Below are 23,972 nucleotides of genomic sequence, written 5' to 3'. Positions count from 1 at the left end.
GTCCCTTGGAAAAATAACTTTTGTATTGTCTGTTATAAGAAAAAGCACTTGGTTAAACACAGAGAATGACTTACTATATCTGGGAAAAATTTGGGAAAATTCAATATTCAGCTTCGAGATGTATTAACCCAGGAAAAACCAGAAAAAAGGACTGGAAAGAAAAGGCTTCCATACCTAGCATATTTTACTGAATTTAAGTTACCATTAATAGCAAAACATATAATTATTTAAGAGGAAAAAATTGTTGCTTATTAAAAAGCAAGCTGTAACTTGTAAAACACATCCAAATTTCAGAGATGTTACAAAGTTAAAAAAAATGTACTTTTTGGAATTGATGAAAACAGCATGCTATTTGGCTTTGCAGCAAACTATTTTGATGCTGATTATTGATTTAACCACAAATTATGAGGCAAATTTATTGTGAGGCTGAGGAGAGAAAAAGTATGGAGTATGGGTGTTCACCTGTGGGAAATGTAAGTGCTAAATATGCATGTGCCAAAAAAGAAAGGCAAGATTTAACATCTAGATTGATAAATTGATAAATCAAGGGTTAGCAGCATTAATCAGACATATGGACATAGCCCAACAAAGGAACAGCTAACATAGTTGAAAATGGTGGCCTCCAGCATTGGTTTAAGGTTGGTTGGATTGGGTTCTGGTGAAGTTATTTAGAGACTGCTGATTTTCATTAGCAGCCTGTGGTCCATAATGCACATTTAGCACATACATATTACTTTGATGTAAACAAAGGTAGAAGAAAATACACACAGACACAACCTTTTTAGAGCTCAGGAGTGGGACAGAAATGGGAGATTTAGGGCCCTCAAATCTACTCTCCCTTTAAGATACTTTATCCAGACTTAAGGTTAAGACATAATCATACTCTGCTTCACGGGCTTTCAGGAAGAGACCAGGCGCCCCTCACTGTGTCCTTCCTCCCTCTTCCTCCAAAATGAAAGTACACCTAAGGATGGCACGGAGTCCTCTTTTTCTTTCTTTCTTTTTTCTTTCTTTTTTTTTTTTTTTTACAAGATGGAGTCTCGCACTGTCACCCAGGCTGGAGTGCAATGGTGCGATCTCAGCTCACTGCAACCTCCACCTCTCGGGTTCAAGCAATTCTCCTGCCTCAGCCTCCTGAGTGGCTCAGATTGCAGGTGCACGCCACCATGCCCGGCTAATTTTTGTATTTTTGTATTTTTTGTATTTTTGTATTTCTTAGTAGAGACGGGGTTTCACCATGTTGGCCAGGCTGATCTCAAACTCCTGACCTCAGGTGATCCGCCCACCTTGGCCTCCCAAAGTGCTGGGGTTACAGGCGTGAGCCCCCGCACCCAGCCAGGCTGGCACAGAGTCCTCTTACCTCTGCAGTAAGATGTGGAGTTAACACATTGTTCCACATTTCTTTCTTTCCTTTCATTCCTTCTTTCCTTCTTCCTTCCTTCCTTCCTTTCTTTCCTTTCTTCCTTCCTTCCTTCCTTTCCGTCCTTTCTGTCCTTTCCGTCCTTTCCTTCCTTCCTTCCTTCCCAGGCTGGAGTGCAGTGGCACCATTTCGGCTCACTGCAACCTCTGCCTCCTGGGTTCAAGCCATTCTTGTGCTTCCTGAGTTAACTGGGTCTTGTTTTTTTGTTTGTTTTTTGTTTGTTTGTTTGGTTTTTTGAGACGGAATTTTGCTCTCGTTGCCCAGGCTGGAGTTCAATGGCACGATCTCAGCTCACTGCAACCTCCTCCTCCCGGGTTCAAGTGATTCTCCTACCTCAGCCTCCCTAGTAGCTGGAATTACAAGCAAGCGCCACTACGCCTGGCTAATTTTGTATTTTTAGTAGAGATGGGGTTTCTCCATGTTGGTCAGGCTGGTCTTGAACTCCTGACCTCAGGTGATCCGCCCGCCTCGGCCTCCCAAAGTCCTGGGATTACAGGTGTGAGCCACTGTGCTCAGCCTTTTTTTTTTCTTTTTTAACTTTTATTTTAGATTCCAGAGGTGCATGTGCAGGTTTGTTACAACGGTATGTTGTATGATGCTGAAATATGGGTTATGATTGAACCCATGACCCAGGTAGTGAGCATAGTACCCAATAGACACTTTTTCAGTCATTCCCCTTCTCCCTGTCTCCCACTTACAGTAATACCCAGTGTCTGTCATTCCCATCTTTATGTCCATGAGTACCCAGTGTTTAGCTTCCACTTATAAGTGAGAACATGCAGTGTTTGGTTTTCTGTTTCTGTGTTCTTTCACTTACTGTAACGGCCTCCAGATGCATCTATGTTACTGCAGAGGACGTGACTTCATTCTGTTTTATGGCTGTGTAGTATTCTGTGGCATTCCACCTGTTTCCACCCATTTTCTCCTCACCACCACCTTGTCAGTTAGGTGGCATGATCACCACCACCTTGTCAGTTAGGTGGCATGATCACCACCACTTTATTACTAAAACACCAGGGTTCCATCCAGGTCTTGCTGCTTGCGGCACAGAAAGTCAATCACCTAGATGATGAGTATTGCCCAGGAGGAAGGCTTTAATCAGGTGCTGCAGCACAGGAGATGGGAGCTCAGCCTCAAATCCATCTCTATCTCCCTAACTGACTAAAACTAGGGGTTTATGTAGCAGGTAAGAAATGTAACAATGTGTACAAAAACAGGAACTAGGGAGGAGCTAGGAAGCAATCATCTCATTGAGGGGTCAGGCGTCTCATAGTCTGGTTGTGGTGATCTGGTGAGTTTCAGTAATTTGATACTTTTTGGGAGGCCTGAGGGATCCTTTCCTGAGGAAGCAATTCAAATAAAACAAATAGAAATTTCAAGCTTTAAGACCAGAAGGGACAATTTATGTGTTTGTCCAAAACAACTGTCTATGGGACTACTGGGTAATTTCAATTTCATACATGTAGGGACTGAGGCTGGAGAGGCCACTGCTGCACTCTCAGCCCCACCCACTGCAGAATCCCAGAGGTATTTCTTTCTTGTTTTTCTGAAATGTTGTGGTCATCTCGTGTTGTTCTGTCCCCATGACATTTCAGAGGAAAGAGGAAGAGGAGAGGAAGCGAGGAGAAGAGCAGATTCGCCTCCAGGAAGAGCAGAGGGCAAAGGAGCTCTACTGGACCCTGAAGCGGGCTCAGCTGCATTGCCAAGCCAGTGAGAAAGAGGAGCGAGAGTGGGAAGAACAGTGTGAGTAGAGCTTGTGCCTCAGGCAGGGAGACCAGTTGTGCCTCCCCACCTACCTCCTCCCACTGCTGATTTGCTCAGTCGTCATTTCTGTTCACTCAGCCACCCCATCAGCCTTTACTGGGGCCCGTCTGTGTGCTCAGTCCTGCTAAGAATTTAGAGGGTAAGTTAGGCTTCATCCTTGAAGAGCTTACCTGCCTGTTCGGGATATTTCTTTTGTTGTTGTTGCTGTTCTTTTTTGAGACAGAGTCTTGCCCTGTCACCCAGGCTGGAGTGCAATGGTGAGATCTTGGCTCACTGCACGTTCCGCCTCCCAGGTTCAAGTGATTCCCCTGCCTCAGCCTCCCGAGTAGCTGGGATTCCAGGTGCCCGCCACCATGCCCAGCTAATTTTCGTATTTTTAGCAGAGACGGGGTTTCACCAGTCTCTACTGGTGACCAGGCTGATCTCAAACTCCTGACCTCAGGTGATCCACCCACCTTGGCCTCCCAAAGTATTGGGATTACAGGCGTGAGCCACCGCGCCTGGCCAGGGATATTTCTTGTATTAAAAAAATAAAAGCCTAGCCTGGGCAATATGAGACCCTGTCACTACAAAAAAATAAAAAGTATTAGCTAGGCATGGTGGTGGCATGCACCTGTAGTTCTGGCTACTCGGGAGGCTGAGGTGGGAGGATTGCTTGAGCCCAGGAGGTTGAGGCTGTGGTGAGCCATGATTGTGCCACAGCACTGCAGCCTGGGTAACAGGATGTGACCTTGTCTCATATTCTACCTTTACTGAGTTGCCAATAATTTCCTGGCTCTGTGCTAAGCCCTGGGGATCCAGGGATGAGGAATCACAGTCCTCATCCTGTAGAAACTCATCAAGAAGAGCAGCAGACAGATACATAGACTAAGGGCTTGGAGGGAGGACGTGGCACATACAACGTGGTTGTCCTAGTGGGTCTCCAGAAGGGGTGTCATGAAGTGAGGCTTGCTGGTGACACAGGAATAAGCAAAAAGACTGGGAAGGGGACTTAGGTGGAGGCTCCAGCATGGGCAAAGGCTTGGTGACAAAGGAACATGTCATGCCTAGGAAGTGTGGGGTGGTGAGAGTTTGGGGAGTGTCAGGTTGGTGAGAAGCTAGGTGGGAAAGGGGAGGTGGAGCTAAGTTTAGAGGGCGGTGCTTATGTGCCTGGGATTTGTTTTATTTGGGTATGCAGGCCCAGAAATGAGGCTTGTAAAGGAAGATGTTTTTACTCACAGGTCCCTAGAGACAGGAGACACGGCAGGCCATGCAGGGCCACATGGGGAAGCGCCAGGGTGGGTCAGGAGGCAGAGGGAGTGGGGGAAAACATGGGCAAAAACATGGGCAAGAGTGTTTACTGTGATTTCCTGGGGAAGGGGAAGGGGAGGCAGGCTAGGCAGGCTTAGGATTGGCCAGTGTAAATAACTAAAGTGAGCTCTTGGGTGTAGGGGCTATCTCTAGTTTTGCATCACCTGGCTGTGGGGTGATTAAGGCAGGGAGACAGTGGCTCAGAGTGTGAAAGCCCAACAAGGGAGGTAGTTGTGGGATGGGCTTCCGATTGAATGGTTTGCATATGAAGGTGCACTTGCAGGCAAGCCCTTTACTGTCCCTAGGAATTGGCTATTCCTGGGAGGGGCAATCTCTCCAGAATCAGAAAGGCCTCAGATGTCAAAAAATCAGAAAATACAGAAAATGAAAAGGCATGATTAATACACGTGGACAGTGGGAAACTCCCAAAGGCGAGTGACATGATCTGGCAGGGTTTTGGGAAGAGAGCAAGGAGGCTGTTGTGATGGTACTCTTGAGTGATGATTGCAACTGGGGCCATACGGGGAGAGCAGAGATGTGAGGTGTCTTCTACTGGCCAGCCTTCTGGTCCTATCTTATGCCAGATTCATTAAATAGACTTGAAAATGGAGATACAACTTACATGCCATAAAATTTAGCCTTTTAAAGTGTACAAGAGTATACTAGTGGTTTTTAGTATAGTCAAAAAGTTGTGCAATCATTGCCACTATCTAATTCCAGAATATTTCTATCACTTCAAAAAGAAACTCTATATCGATTAGCAGTTACTCCTCCCCCCACCATATCCCTGGAAGTTACTCATCAATTTCTGTCTCTAGATTTGCCTATGATGGACATTTTATATAAATAGCATCATACATTATGTAGCTTTTGATGTCTGACTTCCCTTAGTGCAATGTTTTCAAGGTCCATTCATGTTGTAGCAGATATCATTCCTTCCGTTTCATGGTTAATAATATTCTAATGTACGCATATACCACATTGTTGTTCATCCACTTAACAGTTGAACATTTGGGTGGTTTTCACTTTTTGGCTATTTTGAATAATGTTGCTATGAACATTTGTGTACAAGTTTTTGTGTGAACATATATTTTCAATTCTCTTGAGTATTACCTATATGCCTAGGAGTGGAATTTCTGGGTCATATGGTATCTTAGTCTTCTATTTCTATAACTGAGTATCTGAGACTGAGTGACTTACAAAGAAAATAAATTTATTTCTTATGGTTCTGGAGGCTGGGAAGTCCGAGGTTGAGGGGCTGCATCTGGTAAGGGCCTTCCTGCTAGTGGCGACTCTTCAGAGTCCTGAGGCAGTGGAGGGCATCACATGGAGATGGAAGGTACACTAACAGCCAAACTGGCTTTTTTTTTTTTTCCGAGTCGGGGTCTTGCTCGTTGCCCAGACTGGAGTGCAGTGGCGTGATCTCAACTCACTGCAACCTCTCTCTCCCAGGCTCAAGCGATTCTCCTGCCTCAGCCTCCCTAGTAGCTGGGATTACAGGTGGGTGCCACCACACCTGGCTAATTTATGTAATTTTAGTGGAGACAGGGTTTCATCATGTTGGTCAGGCTGGTCTGGAACTCCTGACCTCAGGTGATCCACCTGCCTCGGCCTCCCTAAAATGTTGGGATTACAGGTGTAAGCCACCATGCCTGGCCCAAACCGGCTTTTATATAGGCCTGCTCTCTTGATAGCTAACCAACTCCCATGATAACCCATTAATACATTAATCCATGAAAGGATTAATCCATTCTTGAAGGCAGAGTCCTCATGATCCAATCATCTCTTAAAGGTCTCACCTCTTAACTGCCACACTGTTTTCCAAAGTGACTGCACCATTTTATGTCCTTACCAGCAATGTATGAGGGATCTAATTCCTCGGCATCCTTGACAACCCTTGTAATCTTTTGTATTTTTTATTATGAAAGCCTTTCTAGTGTGTGTGAAGTGACATCTCATTGTGGTTTTTATTTGCATTTCCCTAATGACTAATGATGTTGAACATTTAAAAAATGTGCTTTATGGCTGTTTATATATCATCTTTGGAGAAATGTCTATTCCAATTCTTTACCCATTTTTGAATTTTTGTTGTTGAGTTGCAAGAGTTCATTGTATATTTTGGATATTAATTTCTTGTCAGAGATATGGTTTATAAATATTTTCTCCTATTCTTTGGGCTGTCTTTTCACTTTCTTGATAGTCCTTTGAAGCACAAAAATTTTTAATTTTGATGAAGTTCAATTTATCCATTTTTTTGGTTGTTTATGATTTGTGTCTTATCTAGGAAACTATTGCCTAATCCAAGGAAGGTCACACTGGCTTGCACCTCTCTTTGTTCTAAGAGATTTATAGTTCTAGCCCTTACATTTAGGTCTTTGATCCATTCTGAGTTAATTTTTATGTGAGGTAGGTTTCCTACTTAATTTTTTTTCATATGGCCATCCAAGTTGTCCAAGCACCATCTGTTGGACAGACTATTCTTTCTCCATTGGATGGTATTGGAACTCTTGTTGAAAATCAATTCACCAAAAATATGTCTGTTTCTGTACTCTCTCGCTCTCTTTTTTTTTTTTTTTTTTTTTGAGACAGGGTCTCACTCTGTCACCGAGGCTGGAGTACAGTGGTGTGATCTCAGCTCACTGCAACCTCTGCCCCATGGGCTCAAATGTCTATCCTCCTGTTATGCCCAGACTGTTTGTTCCCCAAAGAAGACCACCAGAGTCCAGAGTCAAAGCCAAGCGGCAAGGATCTTTACTACAAGTTCGAACCTGGTCCCTCCTTTACACAGTATACAAGAGGGCCCCGAACAATGCGAGCGTTTGCTTTTTATAGCCCGAAAGTTGCAGGGGAACAAAGAAATTCTTTTGGCTCCTGCGCTTTCAGTAACCTTGAACGGCTGTCCCCTTATCGGAGACTTTCCAGGTGGTGTTTGTACTGGGCTCAGGGAGTTTGAGAGATATATGGTGGTGGGATGGGAGGATGGGATGTGTTTGTGCTAGGCTCAGGGAGTTTTTAGCCCGGGGCTGAGGAATGTGCCCAGCTCCTTTCACTCCCACTTCAGCCTCCTGAGTAGCTGGACCACAGGCATGCACCACCATGCCTGGGTTTGTTTTTTTTTTCGTATTTTTATTACAGACAGGGTCTTGCCATGTTGCCTAGTCTGGTCTCGAACTCCTGAGCTCAAGCAATCTGCCTGCCTTGGCCTCCCTAAGTGCTGGCATTACAGGCGTCAGCCACCGTGCCTGGCCTGTTTCTGTACTCTCAATTCTGTTCCATTGATTTATATGTCTGTTTCTTATGCCAGTATGACATAGTCTTGATTACTGTAGCTTTGTTGTACATTTTGAAATTGGGCAGTATTGGACCTCCGTGTTTGTTCTTCTTTTTCACGATTATTTTGGTTATTCTGAGTCCTTTGTATTTCCATTTCCATTTTAGAATCAGCTTGTCAATTGTTGCAATAAAGGTAGCTGGAATTTTGATAGTGATTACATTAAATCTGTAGACCAATTTGGAGAATATTGCCATCTTAACAATATGCAGTCTTCCAATTCATGATCACAGAATGTCTTTCCATTTATCCAAGTCTTTAAAAATTTATTTATTTATTTATTTATTTATTTATTTTGAGACCGACTCTCGCTTTGTTGCGCAGGCTGGAGTCCAGTGCTGCAATCTCGGCTCACTGCAAGGTCTGCCTCCCGGGTTCACGCCATTCTCCTGCTTCAGCCTCCCGAGTAGCTGGGACTACAGGCATCCACCACCACGTCCAGTTAATTTTTTTGCATTTTTAATAGAGACTGGGTTTCACTGTGTTAGCCAGGATGGTCTCAATCTCCTGACCTCATGATCCGCCCACCTCAGCCTCCCAAAGTGCTGGGATTACAGGCGTGAGCCACCACGCCCGGTGTAAAAATCGTTTTCAATAATATTTTATGGTTTTTGGTGTAGAAGCCTTGCCTTTGTTTTGCTAAGTTTATTCCTAATTGCATATTCCTTCTGATGCTATTGTAAATAGAATAGTTTTCTTAGTTTCATTTTTGGGTTATTTATTGCTAGTGCACAGAAATGCAATTGACTTTTGTATATTGATCTTGTATCCTGTAACCTTACTAACCTTGTTTATTAGCTGGAATGTATATTTTTGTGTTCCTTATGATTTTCTACATACAGGATAATTTCATGTGCAGATAGAGATAGTTCTTCCTTTCCAGTCTGGATTCCTTTTATTTTGTTTTCTTACCTAATTGCTCTGGCTAGAACTTCCAATACTATGTTGAATGGAAGTGGCAAAAGGCATCCCTCTCTTGTTTCTGATGTTAGAAGTAAATTTTTAGTCTTTCACTGTTTTTTTTTTTTTTTTTTTTTTTGAGACGGAGTCTCGCTCTGTCGCCCAGGCTGGAGTGCAGTGGCCGGATCTCAGCTCACTGCAAGCTCCGCCTCCCGGGTTCACGCCATTCTCCTGCCTCAGCCTCCCGAGTAGCTGGGACTACAGGCGCCCACCACCTCGCCCGGCTATTTTTTTGTATTTTTTTAGTAGAGACGGGGTTTCACCGTGTTAGCCAGGATGGTCTCGATCTCCTGACCTCGTGATCCACCCGTCTCGGCCTCCCAAAGTGCTGGGATTACAGGCTTGAGCCACTGTGCCCGGCCTCTGTTTTGTTTTGTTTTTTTGAGACAAGATCTCACTTTGTCACTCAGGCTGGAGTGCAGTGGCATTATCTTAGCTTAGTGCAGCCTCAACTGCCTGGGCTCAAGTGATCCTCCTACCTCAGTCTCCTGAGCAGCTGGAACTATAGATGCACACCACCACATCTGGCTAATTTTTATATTTTTTTAGTGATGAGGTTTTGCCATGTTGCCCAGGCTGGTCTTAACCACCTGAGCTCAAGAAGTCTGTCCACCTTGACCTCCCAAAGTTCTGGGATTACAGATGTTAGCCACCATTTCATATGATGTTAGCTGTGGGTTTTCATACAGAACCTTGGGTTGAAGGAGTTCCATGCTTTCTTAGATTGTTGGGTGTTTTCATGATGAAAGGTGTTGGATTTTGTCAAATGCTTGTTCTGCATCTGTTGAGATGATCATGTTTTTTGTTCTTTATTTTATTAACATGGTGCATGCCATGGCTGAGTTTCATATACTGAGCTAGTCTCACATTCCTGGGATAAATCCCACTTCTTTATAGCGTATAATCCTGTTTATATGTTGCTAGATTCCATTTGCTACTATTTTGTTGAGGATTTTTGCATCTGTATTCATAAGGGATATTGGTCTGCAGTTTTATTTTCTTTGATGTTTTTGTCTGGTTGTGGTATCAGGGTAATACTAGCACAAGCTGGAAAGCACAAGTTGGAAAGCACAAGTTGGAAAGTGTTCATTCCTCTTCTATTTCTCATGATGAACTTGTAAAGAGGAATTAATTTTCCTTGAAACATTTAGTATAACTCACTAGTGAAGACATCTTAGGCCTTGGGTTTCTTTGTGGGAAATTTTTTTGATTACAGATTTAGTCTCTTCACTTGTTATGAACCTTTTTCTCTTGAATAAATGCTTCTTGAATTCCTGTAAGCCTTTGGTTAATTTCTAACAATCTGAGAAAGTTGGTTCTGAGGATTTTCCAGTGTTTTCATTGTTTTATGGCGGAGAGGATTTTCAGAGGTCCTTAATTCACCTTTTCCATTGATACCTTTTTAAGTTGACATGTAATTAATTTGGTGCCAGTCCTAAAACACCCAGAACTTCTGGGACAAATTTGGGGCCATAACTGGGCAGTTGGGAAGGTGGATGGGTGGAAAGTATTTAATTTTGTGTTGAATCTTTTTTTATTCCAAGTGACCTAGCATGTAATCAAATGCTGGAAAAGGAATAAACCAAACAGAATCTAAAAAAAAAATTAAAATTTAAAATTTAATTTTTATTTTGTACAATTTTTGCACCATGAGGCAGTTGCAAATTTTAAGACACCAGTGTTCCTTTTGCTTCTCAGCATTGATGTCCTCAATCAGATTTTCCTAGGTCTCTTGGGCCCTGGCAGACAGAAGGCTGTGTGCCCAGGCCCAGAGCAGAGATTATCCTGTATGCAGATGTCTCAGAGTAGCAATGCCAGCACAGTGCAGTGCAAACTTCATCTCTCAACCAGGCCTTCTGTTTCTCTCTCCTAGGGACTTACTGTTGTATTTACAAAAGAGCTTGAAAACTGGGCTGTCTTTGCTCTCCAAACTCCCTTATGGCTGCTGTTTTCACACATGTTTATGCTGAAGCCCATCGGGTAAAGAAGGTGTGAGCAGCTGGCTCAGGTGAGGAGAGTGAGGGGCCCATGGTCCCTGGCCCCCTGAATCCTCCCCACATCCTGTGGCTTCAGGGACCCCTCTGTGAAACCCTTTGGGCTGTGTGTAATATATTTTCAATACTATTGCCCTGGCCTAGTGGCTGCCTTTAGCTTGAGAATTTTTTTTCTATTAAGGACAGTTCCCTTCCTACCTGAGTGCTGCATTCAGAAGCTCTTTGAATCTATGAAAGCCTAAGAGATTGTGCTATCCACATAGAGCCAAATCTCAGGCCCACCCCAGCAGTGTAAGCGGGGGCCAGACTCCTCTGTCCTCTCCTCCTGGAGCACCAGAGTGGCGAGTCCACCCAGTTCTTCAATTTCTGCTTAATAGCGTGTTCAGGGAGTAGTACTGTCGTTGGTTTGTGGGAGGTGGAAAATGATTGGTTCCCTCTATTTGGAACAAGAATGGAATCACACTATGGAAAGCATGTGTATGCAGTTGAAATTACAGTGGGATTTTGCTTTTAAGTCTCAATTCCTTGTTACTTGGGTATTGGCGTGCCCTTGGGCGGGGGAGCGGAAATGTGGGTGGGGTCTGTTTGTATTCAGGACCATGCCTCCTTTTCTCTGTTGACTACTTCCAGCCTTGGGACCTGTTTCACTGTTACTTCTTCCTTTCGGAGTTAAAATTATACAAGTGCAACATTGTGGTCAAAGCTCATTTTTTATCTGGGGCAGGCTCCTAGGCGATGCCTCAGGGGCATATGCTCAGGAGAGAATGTTCCCCTTGCTTATTGATAACGGCTGGGCAGCTGCTGTTGAACTGTTTCATGCCCATTCACACGTAGGTTGGAGTTGTTTTAAGAATTGCCAAATATTGCTAAAAACTGTGCCCTCACTAAATTCATCTGAATGCCCCAAACCCTGAGAGTTCACAAAGCCTTAGGACATTCATTCTCATGAGCCGGGAACAGCCTCACAGCAGAGCATTGGCATTCCTATTGTATTGATAAGGAAACTCAGGCTCAGACTCAGTAGAGAGGTCGGGGCATCAGGCACAAATGAAGGCTTTTCTTTTTCCTTACTTTTGGCCTAGTGTTCTGGCCTGCAGGTTAGGTATCTCGAAAAGCAGCCTGTAGGAGGGATGTCTTTGGTCATCGGCCTCACAGGCCTCCGGTGGTCCATGCACAGGAAGTTCTTCATGGGTTCCGTCCTGTGGAGTCTCTTAAACATACTGCTGGGCATTCCCAGGACTGCCGAGGGGTGGCTGAGGTTGCGGGAACACTAAGCAGACATTACATTCTATAACAAGTTTGTTTGAAATGACAGAATAAAGGCAGATGGAGGCTCTATCTTTACTGAAGCTCAGTGCTGGTGGTAGCTCAACATTGATCTTACTCACTGAACGTTTCCCTGCAATGCTTCCTCCTGCCGCTTGGGGGATATGCTTGTCATTTGCACCCAGTAAGACTGAGGAGCAAAAGTATATGCTTGGCCTTGGGTATCCTTGGGTTCTGCATCTGCAGATTCACTCAACCTTTGACAGCAAATATTTGGAAAAAACCAACAATAACAACATGACAATAAAAACAAAAACAAAAATACAGCATAGAAACTATTTACATAGCATTCATATTGTATTAAGTATGATAAGTAATCCAGAGCTGATTTAAAGTATATGGGAGGGTGTGCCTAGGCTATAGGCAAACACTACACCATTTTATAAAAGGGGCTCAAGCATTCGCAGATTTTGGTATTCATGAGAGATGGGGAATGGAGGAGGGGTTTCCTTGAACCAATCCCCTGAGGATGCCGAGGGACAACTGTACATCAGTTGAGCTCCTACTGTATGCCAACCATTGTGTTAGACATATTTCCTCCCCTCAAAAATCTCAGCCTGGAAGAAGAGGCTTACATGCCTGAGTTACAGTTCAATAGGTAGATGTGCCAACATAGGTTTGTATAAAATACATGGGGAGGCTGGGCACAATGACTCATCCCTGTAATGCCACGACTTTGGGAGGTTGAGGCAGGCAGATCACCTGAGGTCAGGAGTTCGAGACCAGCCTGGCCAACATGGTGAAACTCCATCTGTACTAAAAATACAAAAATTAGCCAGGCGTGGCTGTGTGCACTTGCAATCCCAGCTACTCGGGAGGCTGAGGCAGGAGAATTGCTTGAGCCCGGGAGGTGGAGGTTGTGGTGAGCTGAGATTGTGCCATCGTACCCCAACCTGGGCAACAGAGCGAGACTCCATCTCAAAAATAAATAAAATAAAATAAAATATATGGGGAGAGAGTGAATCCCTTTCTGAAGGGAGAGCATTTGGAAAGGCTCTGCAGAGGAAATGGCATTTGGTTCAGGGAAAATGGGTGGGCGAAGAAGGTGGGACAGGGTGTCATAGCAGAGCAAAGCAAGGTCATTGTGTGCATAGGTCATGGTACGTGTTGCAGTGTGGTGGCAGCCTGGGGTTCCAGTGATGAAAAATGAGGCTAGAAAGATAAGATGAGAAAGTTAAAAAAGAATTCATTCATTTAAATTCAGGACAAAAGAAGAGGCAGATGGAAAGAGGAGGCAGAGCAAAGGTTTATACTGACAAAAAATCATGAACCATTACAAAGCGGTCACCAGAGGCTACTGCAGTGTGTGGGAAGGAGCACTGGACTGGGAGTCCTGTCCTAGCTCTGCCCACTTACTAGTGTGACCTTGAGCAAACTCTTGCTCCGTTGCTCAGTTTCCTCATTTGTAAAATGGGGTTAATTATGTTGAGCTGAGGACTTTTGGGAGGGTGAAATGAGAGAGAGGAAGTAACGGTGCTTTCTAAGTTGTAAACATCTGTGTTCATGAAGTGCTCTTCTGTTTTAGCTACACAATGGGATGGAAAGTTAAGAGCGGGGCTGGTTTCCCATTAGGGATGGAGAATGGAAATCGTCTGGCCCAGGAGCTGCTTGATTGCGCATTAAGGTTCTGTGTGGCAACTGAAAATGGGAAAGCCTCTGAAAAACAAAGAAGATGTGATCATTCAGGCCCCGTGGTTTTAGTTCCTCATCTTAGCCTTTCTGAAAGAATGATGAGTTAAACTCCAGAGCCTGTCATTCAAATCCAACAAAACCATTCTGCACTCAATTAATTTAATATGAAAGATATAGTGGGCCATTAATCTATGGGGGAGCAGCAGTTTTTGATAAAACACCCAAATTAAATTCTCCAAGTTAGAAAAAAAGGAAATTATCCCATTTAGTATCACTTGAATACCGTTAGTTATTCAGTTCAACAGAGAATTCAGTCAGTTATTCAGCAGAGCTCTGGCTTCTGAGACTCTGAATACATCAGGCAGAGAAATTCATTTCATAGTTTTTCAACTGTGAACTTGTAGGAGTGTGGAGTTAGATAACATCTAGTTGCCCAGAGATTTAGAGATGAGCCAGCCTGACTTGAGAAATGATATTATTTGTAAAAACTGGACATTTGTCATTGCTGCAGTTACTAGGTTAGATTTTGGAGGATTTTGGATAGGATACTAGGTTAGATTAAGCAGGATTTTGGAGTCATTAGAGGGACTTGTGTTCACCTCTGCCTCCTTGACCTGTGTCATTCTGGTTGTGGCCTTTAACCAACAATCTGCACACTGGTTGTCTCGCTTCTTGCCAGGTTGTTGACAGAGCGGAGTGGGAAATGTGGGTTCAGGCCCAGCTTGGGGTCCAGTGATGTGGGTTCCATTCCCTTTCCTCTTAAGAGTGTGCACCAGAGTCGGGGTCAGTGATACTAAACTGCTGTAGGCTTGAGACAGGTAGAGCTGGAAGGGGCTTATAGGGGTAGAGTCTGGACTGGGAGTGGAGTGGGCACAGTAGAATTTTGGGCTGGGAGGACAGCTGAAGGAGAAGACAGACGAAAGGCTTTCTCTATCCCTTCATGGGAATGGGACATCGTGCAGTTTCTCCTTGGACATAGCTGGCTTGAAGTGCTCCTTAAATTCTAGGTGGCACATATTTTTGGTATTATAACTTGGAATAATGCTAGCCTGAGCTCCCATGTGGCCGATTCGTGTCCTGCTTAGGGTCCTCTTTCCTCTTGAATTGCTCAGGAATCTCTGGGGGCTTTATGGTTCCCCAAGCTCGGTCATTACAACATTCATAGGGGTGTGAAGTGCTCTGGTCTTAAGGAACTCCTGCAGTGGCTCCTGGAGGCCACAGGGGGTCACTGTTGGCAGCCATCAGGCATTGCTCGCAGGGTTCAGGACCACAGGAGTGGTTGGCTGCCGACCTCAGAAGCCTCAGATAAGGGTTGAGAGAGCCCTATCTCTAGGCCCAAGTTTAGCTGTGGTCGAACTTTGCTTACCTCATCTTGAGTGCCAAGCCCATTCTTCCACCAAGGGACCATGGCTCCAGCAGGCCGAGTCACAAAAGGCCTGTGTGATTCCCTTCAGCACCTCGGCTGCCTGTTTTCCCTCCCCAGGGGTCTGAGGCTTTTCCTACTCGTACTTGTTTTTTCCATTCTCTGACAGGAGCCTGTGACTCCACACATCCCCTCCGCTCTCACATCACTTCCCCACCTCCACCCAGGGACGGACTCTTTCTAAAGGCGCCATTTCAGCCTCTTTATCTCACAGCAAACACGACAATAACAGACAATATTTAATAAACCTAGCCCATGCCAGGGCTTTTCAAGCCTGCTATGTACTGTCCCATGTACGTCTCAGAGCAACTCAGTCAGGCCCCCACTTTATAGGCAAGGAAAGAAGGTGTAGATAAGGTAATTCAGGTTGCCCAAGATCACACGGAGCAGAATTTAAATACATTCACATTCACATACAATTCAAATCTTTACTGATGCCTTTCCCCATATTATAGGATTATTCATTAATTTTCAGGGACATTGTTCTATTCACACAAGGGATTACTACAAATTAATGTTGCTTTGAAGCATGGAGTTTTTCTGCAGGATGTAACTGGATCATCTGAATTCTGTAGGACACTGAGCTTTTTCGGTCTGGGCAGGGGAGTAGGGTGGGCCTGAGATCTCTGAGCTGACCCGGTTGGTCTGAGTTGGTGAACACGGCTGCACAGAGGCAGGCTTGTAGCTTGGTGGGAGTGTGGTGGAGCTACAGTGCAGAATGATGTGTGGGGGGATGTGTGTGTGTGTTTGTGTGTGCTGGGGAAGGAGCCCACTGAGCTGAGAAAGTAAGGAAAGTAGGCAGGGCACTTCTCAGGGTCTTACCTGGCAGGCCAAGGTGTTTGTATTTTATTCTGTGTGCAGTGGGAGCCACTGAAGGCTTTTGAGGAAGAAAGTGGTAAGATTAGAGCTGGGCTTTAGGAGAATGGGTTTAGTCTTTGTGTGACAAATGGCTCAGGGCCCCACCTGTCTGAATTCCAAAAACCCGGCTCCCTAGTCTGCATATAATTTCCTTCTGCAACCTGCCTGCCTGTCTGTCACTGAATGTCACTGTCTCTCAGGGGCTGTAATTTTCCAAAAGTCATGGTCCTTGTAGGGCACGAGCTTCTAGTTTTTAGTTTGCAGTCAAATGTCTGCAAAGCCCATCCCGGGGCCCCCTGACCTTGTTGGAGCCTTTCGTCACAATACAAGGCAGGTATCATGGTGTTCTTAGGGTCTGGAACTCACAGACCTCCCTTTTGAGTTTCAGAAGCCACAACATATGGATGTCTTCTCAGGGCCACTTGGCAGACACAAGACCCTTCCTTGAAGAACACAAAAAAATGGAAGGCCAGAGGGAGGGGTGTCTTGGAGTCTTGTAACATAAGGAGTGACAAACCACTGAAACCTCAGTTTTCTCTCTGGAACGGCCTCCTCCCTTTTCTTTCTCTGGAAAACTCTTATTGATCTTCCCACACCCAGTCAAATTATTTCCTATGATGTCTGCTGGCTCCCTAGTAGCATGCGAGGCTGCTGCTGCCCCTAAACTCTGACAGTACTTCATTGGTCTCTTTTTTAAATGCTGCTCACTACTTTCCTCATTATGCTAGAGATATTTGTTGGTCTTATTTTCCCAGCTTGCCTCTGAGTGCCTTGAAAGAAGGATTTCCTTCACTATTATCTCTGTATCCAACTCAGGGCCTAGTGCAGCGCTAAATACTTAATTGTGTTCCATCAGTCATACAAAAATATGTATCACCTGCCGACCGTGTTACTAGAATACAGCAATGAATAGACCAAAGCAGACTCTCCACCTGCCCTCGTGGAGTTCACAGCCTAGTGGATATTCTGCATGGGACACCCATGGGGCCACTTCCATAAATACCTTCTGAGGGACAGACTTCATGCTGCCTTCCTCAGATCTGGGAGATGTTCTGTTCCCAGAAGGCGTTCTTTGACAACTTGTGAAGTAGAAATGCTTTCTTTCAGGAACAGGGCAACTGACCTTTATCCTGTGAATACTAACAGCGCAGTTCTTGGTAGGTGCCTGCTATGCATGTGTTGAGTGGCATTGGAGTAGAAACAGACTAAGATTTTACTCTGAGAAGAGAAGGTGACCCACTGGGGCTGGGGCATTAGCCTGGTACAATTAGAAGAACAAAGCCAGCAAGAGGTTTTTGCAAAATAGTTGGATTTTAGAGGCAGATAGGGGCCTGCCAAGATGCAATGAGACTACAAAATAATTGGTTTTAATTCCAGAATTTGCCTGTAATGGGTTTTGTTCCCTGTCCCACATTTTCCTGGTCCCAGACCTCCCTTTGAGATTTAGAAGCACAGATGTCTTTTCAAGGCCACTTGGCTGAGACAGGACCCTTCCTTGAGGAGCACAAAAAGATGGAAGAGGTTGTGCATGGTGGTTCACTCTTATAACCCCAGTACTTTGGGGAGGCTGAGGTGGGAACAAGAGTTCAAGACTAGGTTGGGTAATATAGTGAAGCCCTGTCTCTACAAAAAATTTAAAAAATTAGATGGGCATAGTGGCGCACACCTGTAGTCTCAGCTACTCAGGAGGCTGAGGTGGGAGGATTGCTTGAGCCTAGGAGGTCGAGGTTGCAGTGAGCTGTGATCGCACCACTGCACTCCAGCCTGGGTAACAGAATGAGACTTTATCTCAAGAAAATGAATATATATACTTATATTAATACATGTATATGTGAATACAGAGGGCTAGAGAGCTGGGTGTCTTGGAGTCTTGTAAGCTGTTGGAGTTATCAAAAGATCCTCTTCCCCCTCCCCACCCATACACTCACCTACCAGCTGTCAAGGTCATGGGAAACCAAGAAAGGGCTCCAGAACTGGGACACTAGTGTTTCCAACAACTCATCTTGCAGTAGGAGGAAGGATGGTTCCTGGCCTGGTCCGCTTACCCAGTTGGGCAAATTGCTGTCCTTTCTTGGGCCTCAGTTTCCACATGAATAACATGAGGAGGTTGGGCCAGATGGTCTTTCAATGCTTCTTTGTTTTTTAGTAGGAAAGAGCTCTGGTGTCAGATACACAGGGTTTTAAATCGAAGGTAGCTGCTTGAGTGATGGGGCCATGGAGGGGGGAAAGAACTGTGTGGGTTTTAGAGCCGGGCACACCTGGGTTTCTGTCCAGGTTCTGCTCCTTATTAGCTGATTTACTTTGGGCAAGTTACTTAACCTCTCAGAGGCTGGTTTCCTCACCCATAAAGCAGAAATAGTGATGTGCCCTCCCTGGGTGGTTGGGGGAAGTCCCTTAGATAATGCAGGGAAGGCACCAAACCCAGGGCTTGGCACTGTCAATGAGGGTGACGGTGGTGGTGTCTGGAGATGCTGGCCACCTTGACAGGTGAGCTGAGTGGGCAGAGGATTTGAGGAGCTGCTCTGAGCAGGACACTCCCAGGAAGAAATACACAGGGAGATGGAAATTTCCACTCCAAGGTGGCTTGGCCATTCTAGGATGGCGTCACAGGAACAACTAGACAACCCTAAACTGTCAGGGTATCTTTACCTCTGTAGGGACAGGCTTGCTCTAGGGCTGCTGCTAGGGCTGGGCGGGGCCTGCCTGTGATTCTGGGTTCTGAGCTTCCTTGCAGCCAGGTGAATCCTCAGGTTCTTGGACTATTAGGTTGGTGCAAAAGTCACCGTGATTTTTTGCCACTACATTGCAATTACTTTTGCACCAACCGAATACATCCTGTCCCAGCTGGCCTAGTGCACTGCCTGGGCTGCGGATCTGGGCTAACGCGCTGTCTTCCTGTTTCCAGTGCGCCGGTCCAAGGCGGCTGATGAGGAGAGGAGCCGCCGAGCCCAGCGCGCCCGAGACGAGTACCGACGCCACTCGCTCCGTGCTATCCAGAAGGGCATGGTCGCCGGCCTCAGCTCCATGTTCCGGGAGCTCGGCCAGAGCCATGAGCAGGAGGCAAGACTCTACCACCACCTCCCCGGGCCGGGTCCGCCGCAGCCCCTCGCCCTGCCGGTCAGGTGGGTCGAGGCTCCGCGTTGGCGTGGTTGGGGCAAGGGCCTTGGATTAGGGCATGGGGCACCGGGGTCCCAGTCCCGGTTCTGCCCCAGATTTGCTGTGTAGTTTGGGGCTAGCATTTCCCCTCTGGACCTCAGCCCTAGTCTGGGGTAGGAGAGGGAGGAGAGGTGTGGGAGTTGGAGATTTGTAATAACTTTGGAGTTCTGAGAGCTTTGACCTTTTTTTTTTTTTTTTTGAGACGGACTCTTGCTCTGTCGCCCAGGCTGGAGTGCAATGTTGCAATCTCGGCTCACTGCAACCTCTGCCTCCCAGGTTCACGCCATTCTCCTGCCTCAGCCTACGGAGTAGCTGGGACTACAGGTGCCCGCCACCACGCCCGGCTAATTTTTTTGTATTTTTTAGTGGAGACGGGGTTTCACCGTGTTAACCGGGATGGTCTCGATCTCCTGACCTCGTGATCCGGTCGCCTCGGCCTCCCAAAGTACTGGGATTACAGGCCTGAGCCATCGCACCCCTAGGAGCTTTGACCTTTTTAACGTCAAGGATTCCTTTGAGAATCTGAAGAAAGCTGTGTACCTTCTTCCCCCTCAAATTTGCAGATATAAAGACCTAGAATGTTTGCATACAGTTTGAGACTCTAAGGGCCCCAGGCTAAGAACTTGTAATGAGCCCTTAGATGGGTGAAGCATGGCCGGGCAGCCTGGACACAGGGCTTGATGACCCTGAGTCCCAGGCAAGCCGGTTTTTCTCTAAGTGGAATAGTAGGTTTGCAGTTTAGCATGGTTGGATGCAGGCGGGTCCTCACACACATTTGTGTCCCCTAAGGGTTTGCAAGGGCACTTAGATGACTGTCCGAAATTGCCAGGACCAAAGGTTAAGAGGTTGCAGGGAGCCTCTCTTCCCTCTACCCGCCCCCACCTTAGGCCAGCCCCAAGGTTTGGCCTCTCTCCTCTTGGGTGCTCTGGTCCCCAGATCATTGCTGAACAACCACTGTCCCCAGGAGGGCCAGAGGCTGGGTGGTGAGCACCTGCCGGCTCCCTTAACCTCAGTAATCTGCAGAAGAGTCCAGTCACCCCCAGATAATGAAGGGGTGTCTGAGTTTTGCTTTAATTGGGGTTTGGGGTTACTCATAACTTTATTTTCCCTCTGCCTACAGTGTAGGGACAGTTGATGATGTCTTCATTTCTTCCCTCCCACCTTCTCACCGTTTCCTTTCTTGTCAAGTATAAGATTCCCAAACCAGAAGGTTTAAAAAGGTGTACTGAGAAATGGCTGCCTCCCTCTCCCCCTCCGTCTACTCTGTTCCCCCATCTTCCAGAGGTCACTACTGTTCTTAGTTTTTTATGTATCCGCTCACTTTATTTTTGCAGTTACCATCATGAAAGGCCTTATTCCTCCTTTTTTTTTTTTGGGAGAAAAATTGGCATTTTATGCATGGAGTTCTATACTTTGATTGCTTTCCCTCATTTAACTAGTTTTTAGGAAGGCTTTTCGTATCAATTCTTACATTATCTATTTAGGGGTTTTTTTTGTTTTTTTTGTTTTTTTTTTTTTACAGGTGCATAGTATTCTACTGCACAGTGTGTTGTAAATTATCTTTTTATTGTGTTGTCTTTTCCTTATTGATATCTAATAACTTCTTACGTAAGATTAGGGAAGAGGATTCTTTTGTCTGTGATAAACATATTTTCTCAGTTTGGCACTTATTTTTTGATTTTCATGATGAAATTTTTTGTCGTGCAGGAATTCTTGATTGTTACAAGGTCAAATTTTCTTGTATATTTTCTTTTTTTTTGAGACAGAGTCTCACTCTGTCTCCCAGACTGGAGTGCAATGGCGCCATCTTGGGTCACTGCAACCTCTGCCTCCCAGGTTCAAGCGATTCTCCTGCCTCAGCCTCCTGAGTAGCTGGGATTACAGGCACGCACCACCATGCCCGGCTAATTTTTGTATTTTTAGTAGAGACAGGGTTTCACCATATTGGTCAGGCTGGTCTCAAACTCCTGACCTCAGGTGACCCACCTGCCTTGGCCTCCCAAAGTGCTGGGATTACAGGTGTGAGCCACTGCTCCTGGCCTCTTTTATATTTTCTAAATTTGAGGGCATAGTTAGAAAAGCCTTCTCCCCATCTATGCTTTTTAAAACAAACCTAGAAATTTTCCCTCAGGCCCATTTGATGGAGCCACATGGACCATGGTGCAGCCTGGCTCTGGGCTGGCTGTGTGCAGCCAGTAGGGGAGCAGTGGCCTCACTCCCGAGTGAGCCTCAAAGGGGACAAGCAGCTGTGCACACAGGGCAGCAGGCCCAGGCAGTGAGAAGGTCCAGCCTCTCTCCTGTGGCGGCCCCATGGGATGGGTCCCTATGGCCTCACTGCTCTCACCTCTCTGGTGCCTGCCAGCACACCTCGTCTGTCTGTGCTGAGGGCAGATGCGTGCCGCTGATGGGAGGACAGGTTCAGATTCAGGAGTGAGGCTTTGGGCCAAGTGGCCTCCTAGAATACATATCTAGTATTTATATACTTTTTTTGTTTTGAGTTTTGAGTATTTATTATCCTTATTTTAATAAAATTTATTTAATTGTATATTTATTAGATTTAAATTTTTTTAAACAAAATTTGAGACCGAGTCTTGCTCTGTCACCCAGGCTGGAGTGCAGTGGCGGTCCGATCCCAGCTCACTGCAATCTCTGCCTCCCAGGTTCAAGTGATTCTCCTGCGTCAGCCTCCCAAGTAGCTGGGATTGCAGGTGCGCACCATCACACCTGGCTAATTTTTTGTATTTTTAGTAGAGACAGGGTTTGACCATGTTGACCAGGCTGGTCTCGAACTCCTGACCTCAGGTGATCTGCCCACCTCAGCCTTCCAAAGTGCTGGGATTACAGGCATGAGTCACTGTGCCTGGCCTATTACATTTAACTTTTAATGATGGCTATGTTTAACTGGCTTAGAAAATTCCTGAAAATTTAACAGTCAGCTCTTGTGGACCAATACACAAGCTGTTCACATATCTTTTTACCCAGGCCCTACTCTTTACTGCTGGTATGACTTTGGCTAGTAATTTCACTGCTAGAATCTATGCTAAGGAAATTATCTGCAAATTGGAAAAAGTGCAAAGATGATTATCATAGCATTATTAATAATGGCAAAAAGTCAGAAGCAATGTAATTGTTTAAAGTGAATTTGGGTTAAGTCAATTCATTGGAATGTTTTGTGGAACTAAAAGTGACTTCTTTGAAGGCTTTATAACAGGGGAAACGCCATAGATTAGCTGAAAAAGAAAAAAGAAGAAGTGCAAACTATCTAATTTATATAGAATGATCAAAATTTTAAGGTATATAAATGTAGCATTTATGTTCTGGGGGAGTCAGATTCCCTGCTTAGAAACGAATTCAAATCGACTGCTTAGAAACAGAGGGACAAGAGTGTGTGAATTTATTTTTTGCTGTTATATATAACTTCCTATTGCCTTCTAAGGAAAGCGAGTCCTAGAAACTGGAGGAGTTTTTCCCCACCAAGCACAGCTATTTTTTGGGGGATGCAAATGTGGAGGAAGAGGCTGGGTGAAGCAGGCTGCCCTGCACTGCTTAATGAAGAAGAAAGACATTTGAACTTACTGAGAAGGAAGAGTGTGAGGACTGGGAACATAGGCCGGCTGGCTGTAGGGCTGTAGAGGGTAAAGGAAAGTCCAGAGTGGCAGTGAGTGGGAAGACAGGGTGTGGAGGCCAACTCTACCGATGACGGCTGTAAGCTGCGATGTAACCTCACCCTCTGTCCTTCTGACATCTTTTCTCAAATCTACAGTGTCTGCTACTGTGTGTGTGCATGCGTGTGCATGTGTGAGTGTATTCAGTTTAGGGCGAGTAAAGAAATGCCCTGTGGATTTATTCTGGGCTTGTAAGGAGGTACGCTGAGCACAGTGTCAAAGTGTGGGTACAGGGCAAATACGGAGATCACATGAGAGGACAGCTGACATTGATTTTATGAAAAACAAGGATAACCGTGAATTCTAAATGCCAGTACTATTAGGTGGATAACAACAACAAAATAAGAATTTACCAGGCCCCTGTCACTCAGTTGGAAATGGCGAAGAGGCTGTGGTTGTTCAAGGTGGGCTGTTGCCTTGTTCCTCAGATGCTATATTATTATTATTATTATTATTATTATTATTATTATTTTGAGACAGAGTCTCACTCTGCTGCCCAGGCTGGAGTGCAGTGGCACGATCTCAGCTCACTGCCTCCTGGGTTGAAGCGATTCCCCTGCCTCAGCCTCTTGAGTAGCTGGGATTACAGGTGTCTCTCACCACGCCCGGCTAATTTTTGTATTTTTAGTAGAGATGGGGTTTCACCGCCACTCCTGTGCTTTTGTAAGGCAGCACCAGGACAGTGAACAGAGAGAGAAACCGGAGAACCTCAATTTGCTCTGGAAATGGCTGAGATTCCCTGCCCAGAAAATAAAAAGTATATGACAGAGGAAACGGAGGCAGAAGGAAACAAAACAGCACATTGGTAACTACGGATGGAATGGGTAAGGGACTGAGGGCATGGAGGGCAGGAGGAGGAGGGGCACGGGAAGAATTTAGACGAGGGAGTAGACCAGGCCAGACTGGTCTCGACTTCTCAAAGTGCTGGGGTTACGGGTGTGAGCCACCGCGCCTGGCCCAGATGCTGTACTTTTGTGCCATGATTTCATGCACCGTGGTGTTACTGCATTGTACTTCACCACATAGTTGTGGGTGCCTGTCACGTGTCGTGTGCTGCCAGCTCTTACTATGCTTTCAGTGTAGCCCGAGTGCAGTGGGGTCTCACTTCGCCACAGTCTGTGTACGCATCTGGGAACCGCAGTTCAGACACGAA

General features: G+C 45.6%; 1 protein-coding gene across 4 annotated transcripts in view; it reads left to right on the top strand.

Moving 5' to 3' along the window:
- The window catches only part of SH2D4B (SH2 domain containing 4B), a 79,004-nt gene that overhangs the window by 16,455 nt on the left and 38,577 nt on the right, over positions 1 to 23,972 (top strand). For all 4 annotated transcript variants that reach the window (XM_077946453.1, XM_077946451.1, XM_077946452.1 and 1 more), the window contains exons 3-4: positions 3,016 to 3,163; positions 18,904 to 19,120. In XM_077946453.1, the coding sequence (XP_077802579.1) occupies positions 3,016 to 3,163; positions 18,904 to 19,120 (365 nt within the window). The remainder of the gene's footprint in view (positions 1 to 3,015; positions 3,164 to 18,903; positions 19,121 to 23,972) is intronic.

The sequence above is a fragment of the Macaca mulatta genome, chromosome 9 (genome assembly GCF_049350105.2).
Source record: "Macaca mulatta isolate MMU2019108-1 chromosome 9, T2T-MMU8v2.0, whole genome shotgun sequence".
Lineage (NCBI taxonomy): Eukaryota > Metazoa > Chordata > Mammalia > Primates > Cercopithecidae > Macaca > Macaca mulatta.
This window is presented reverse-complemented; position numbering and strand designations above follow the sequence as displayed.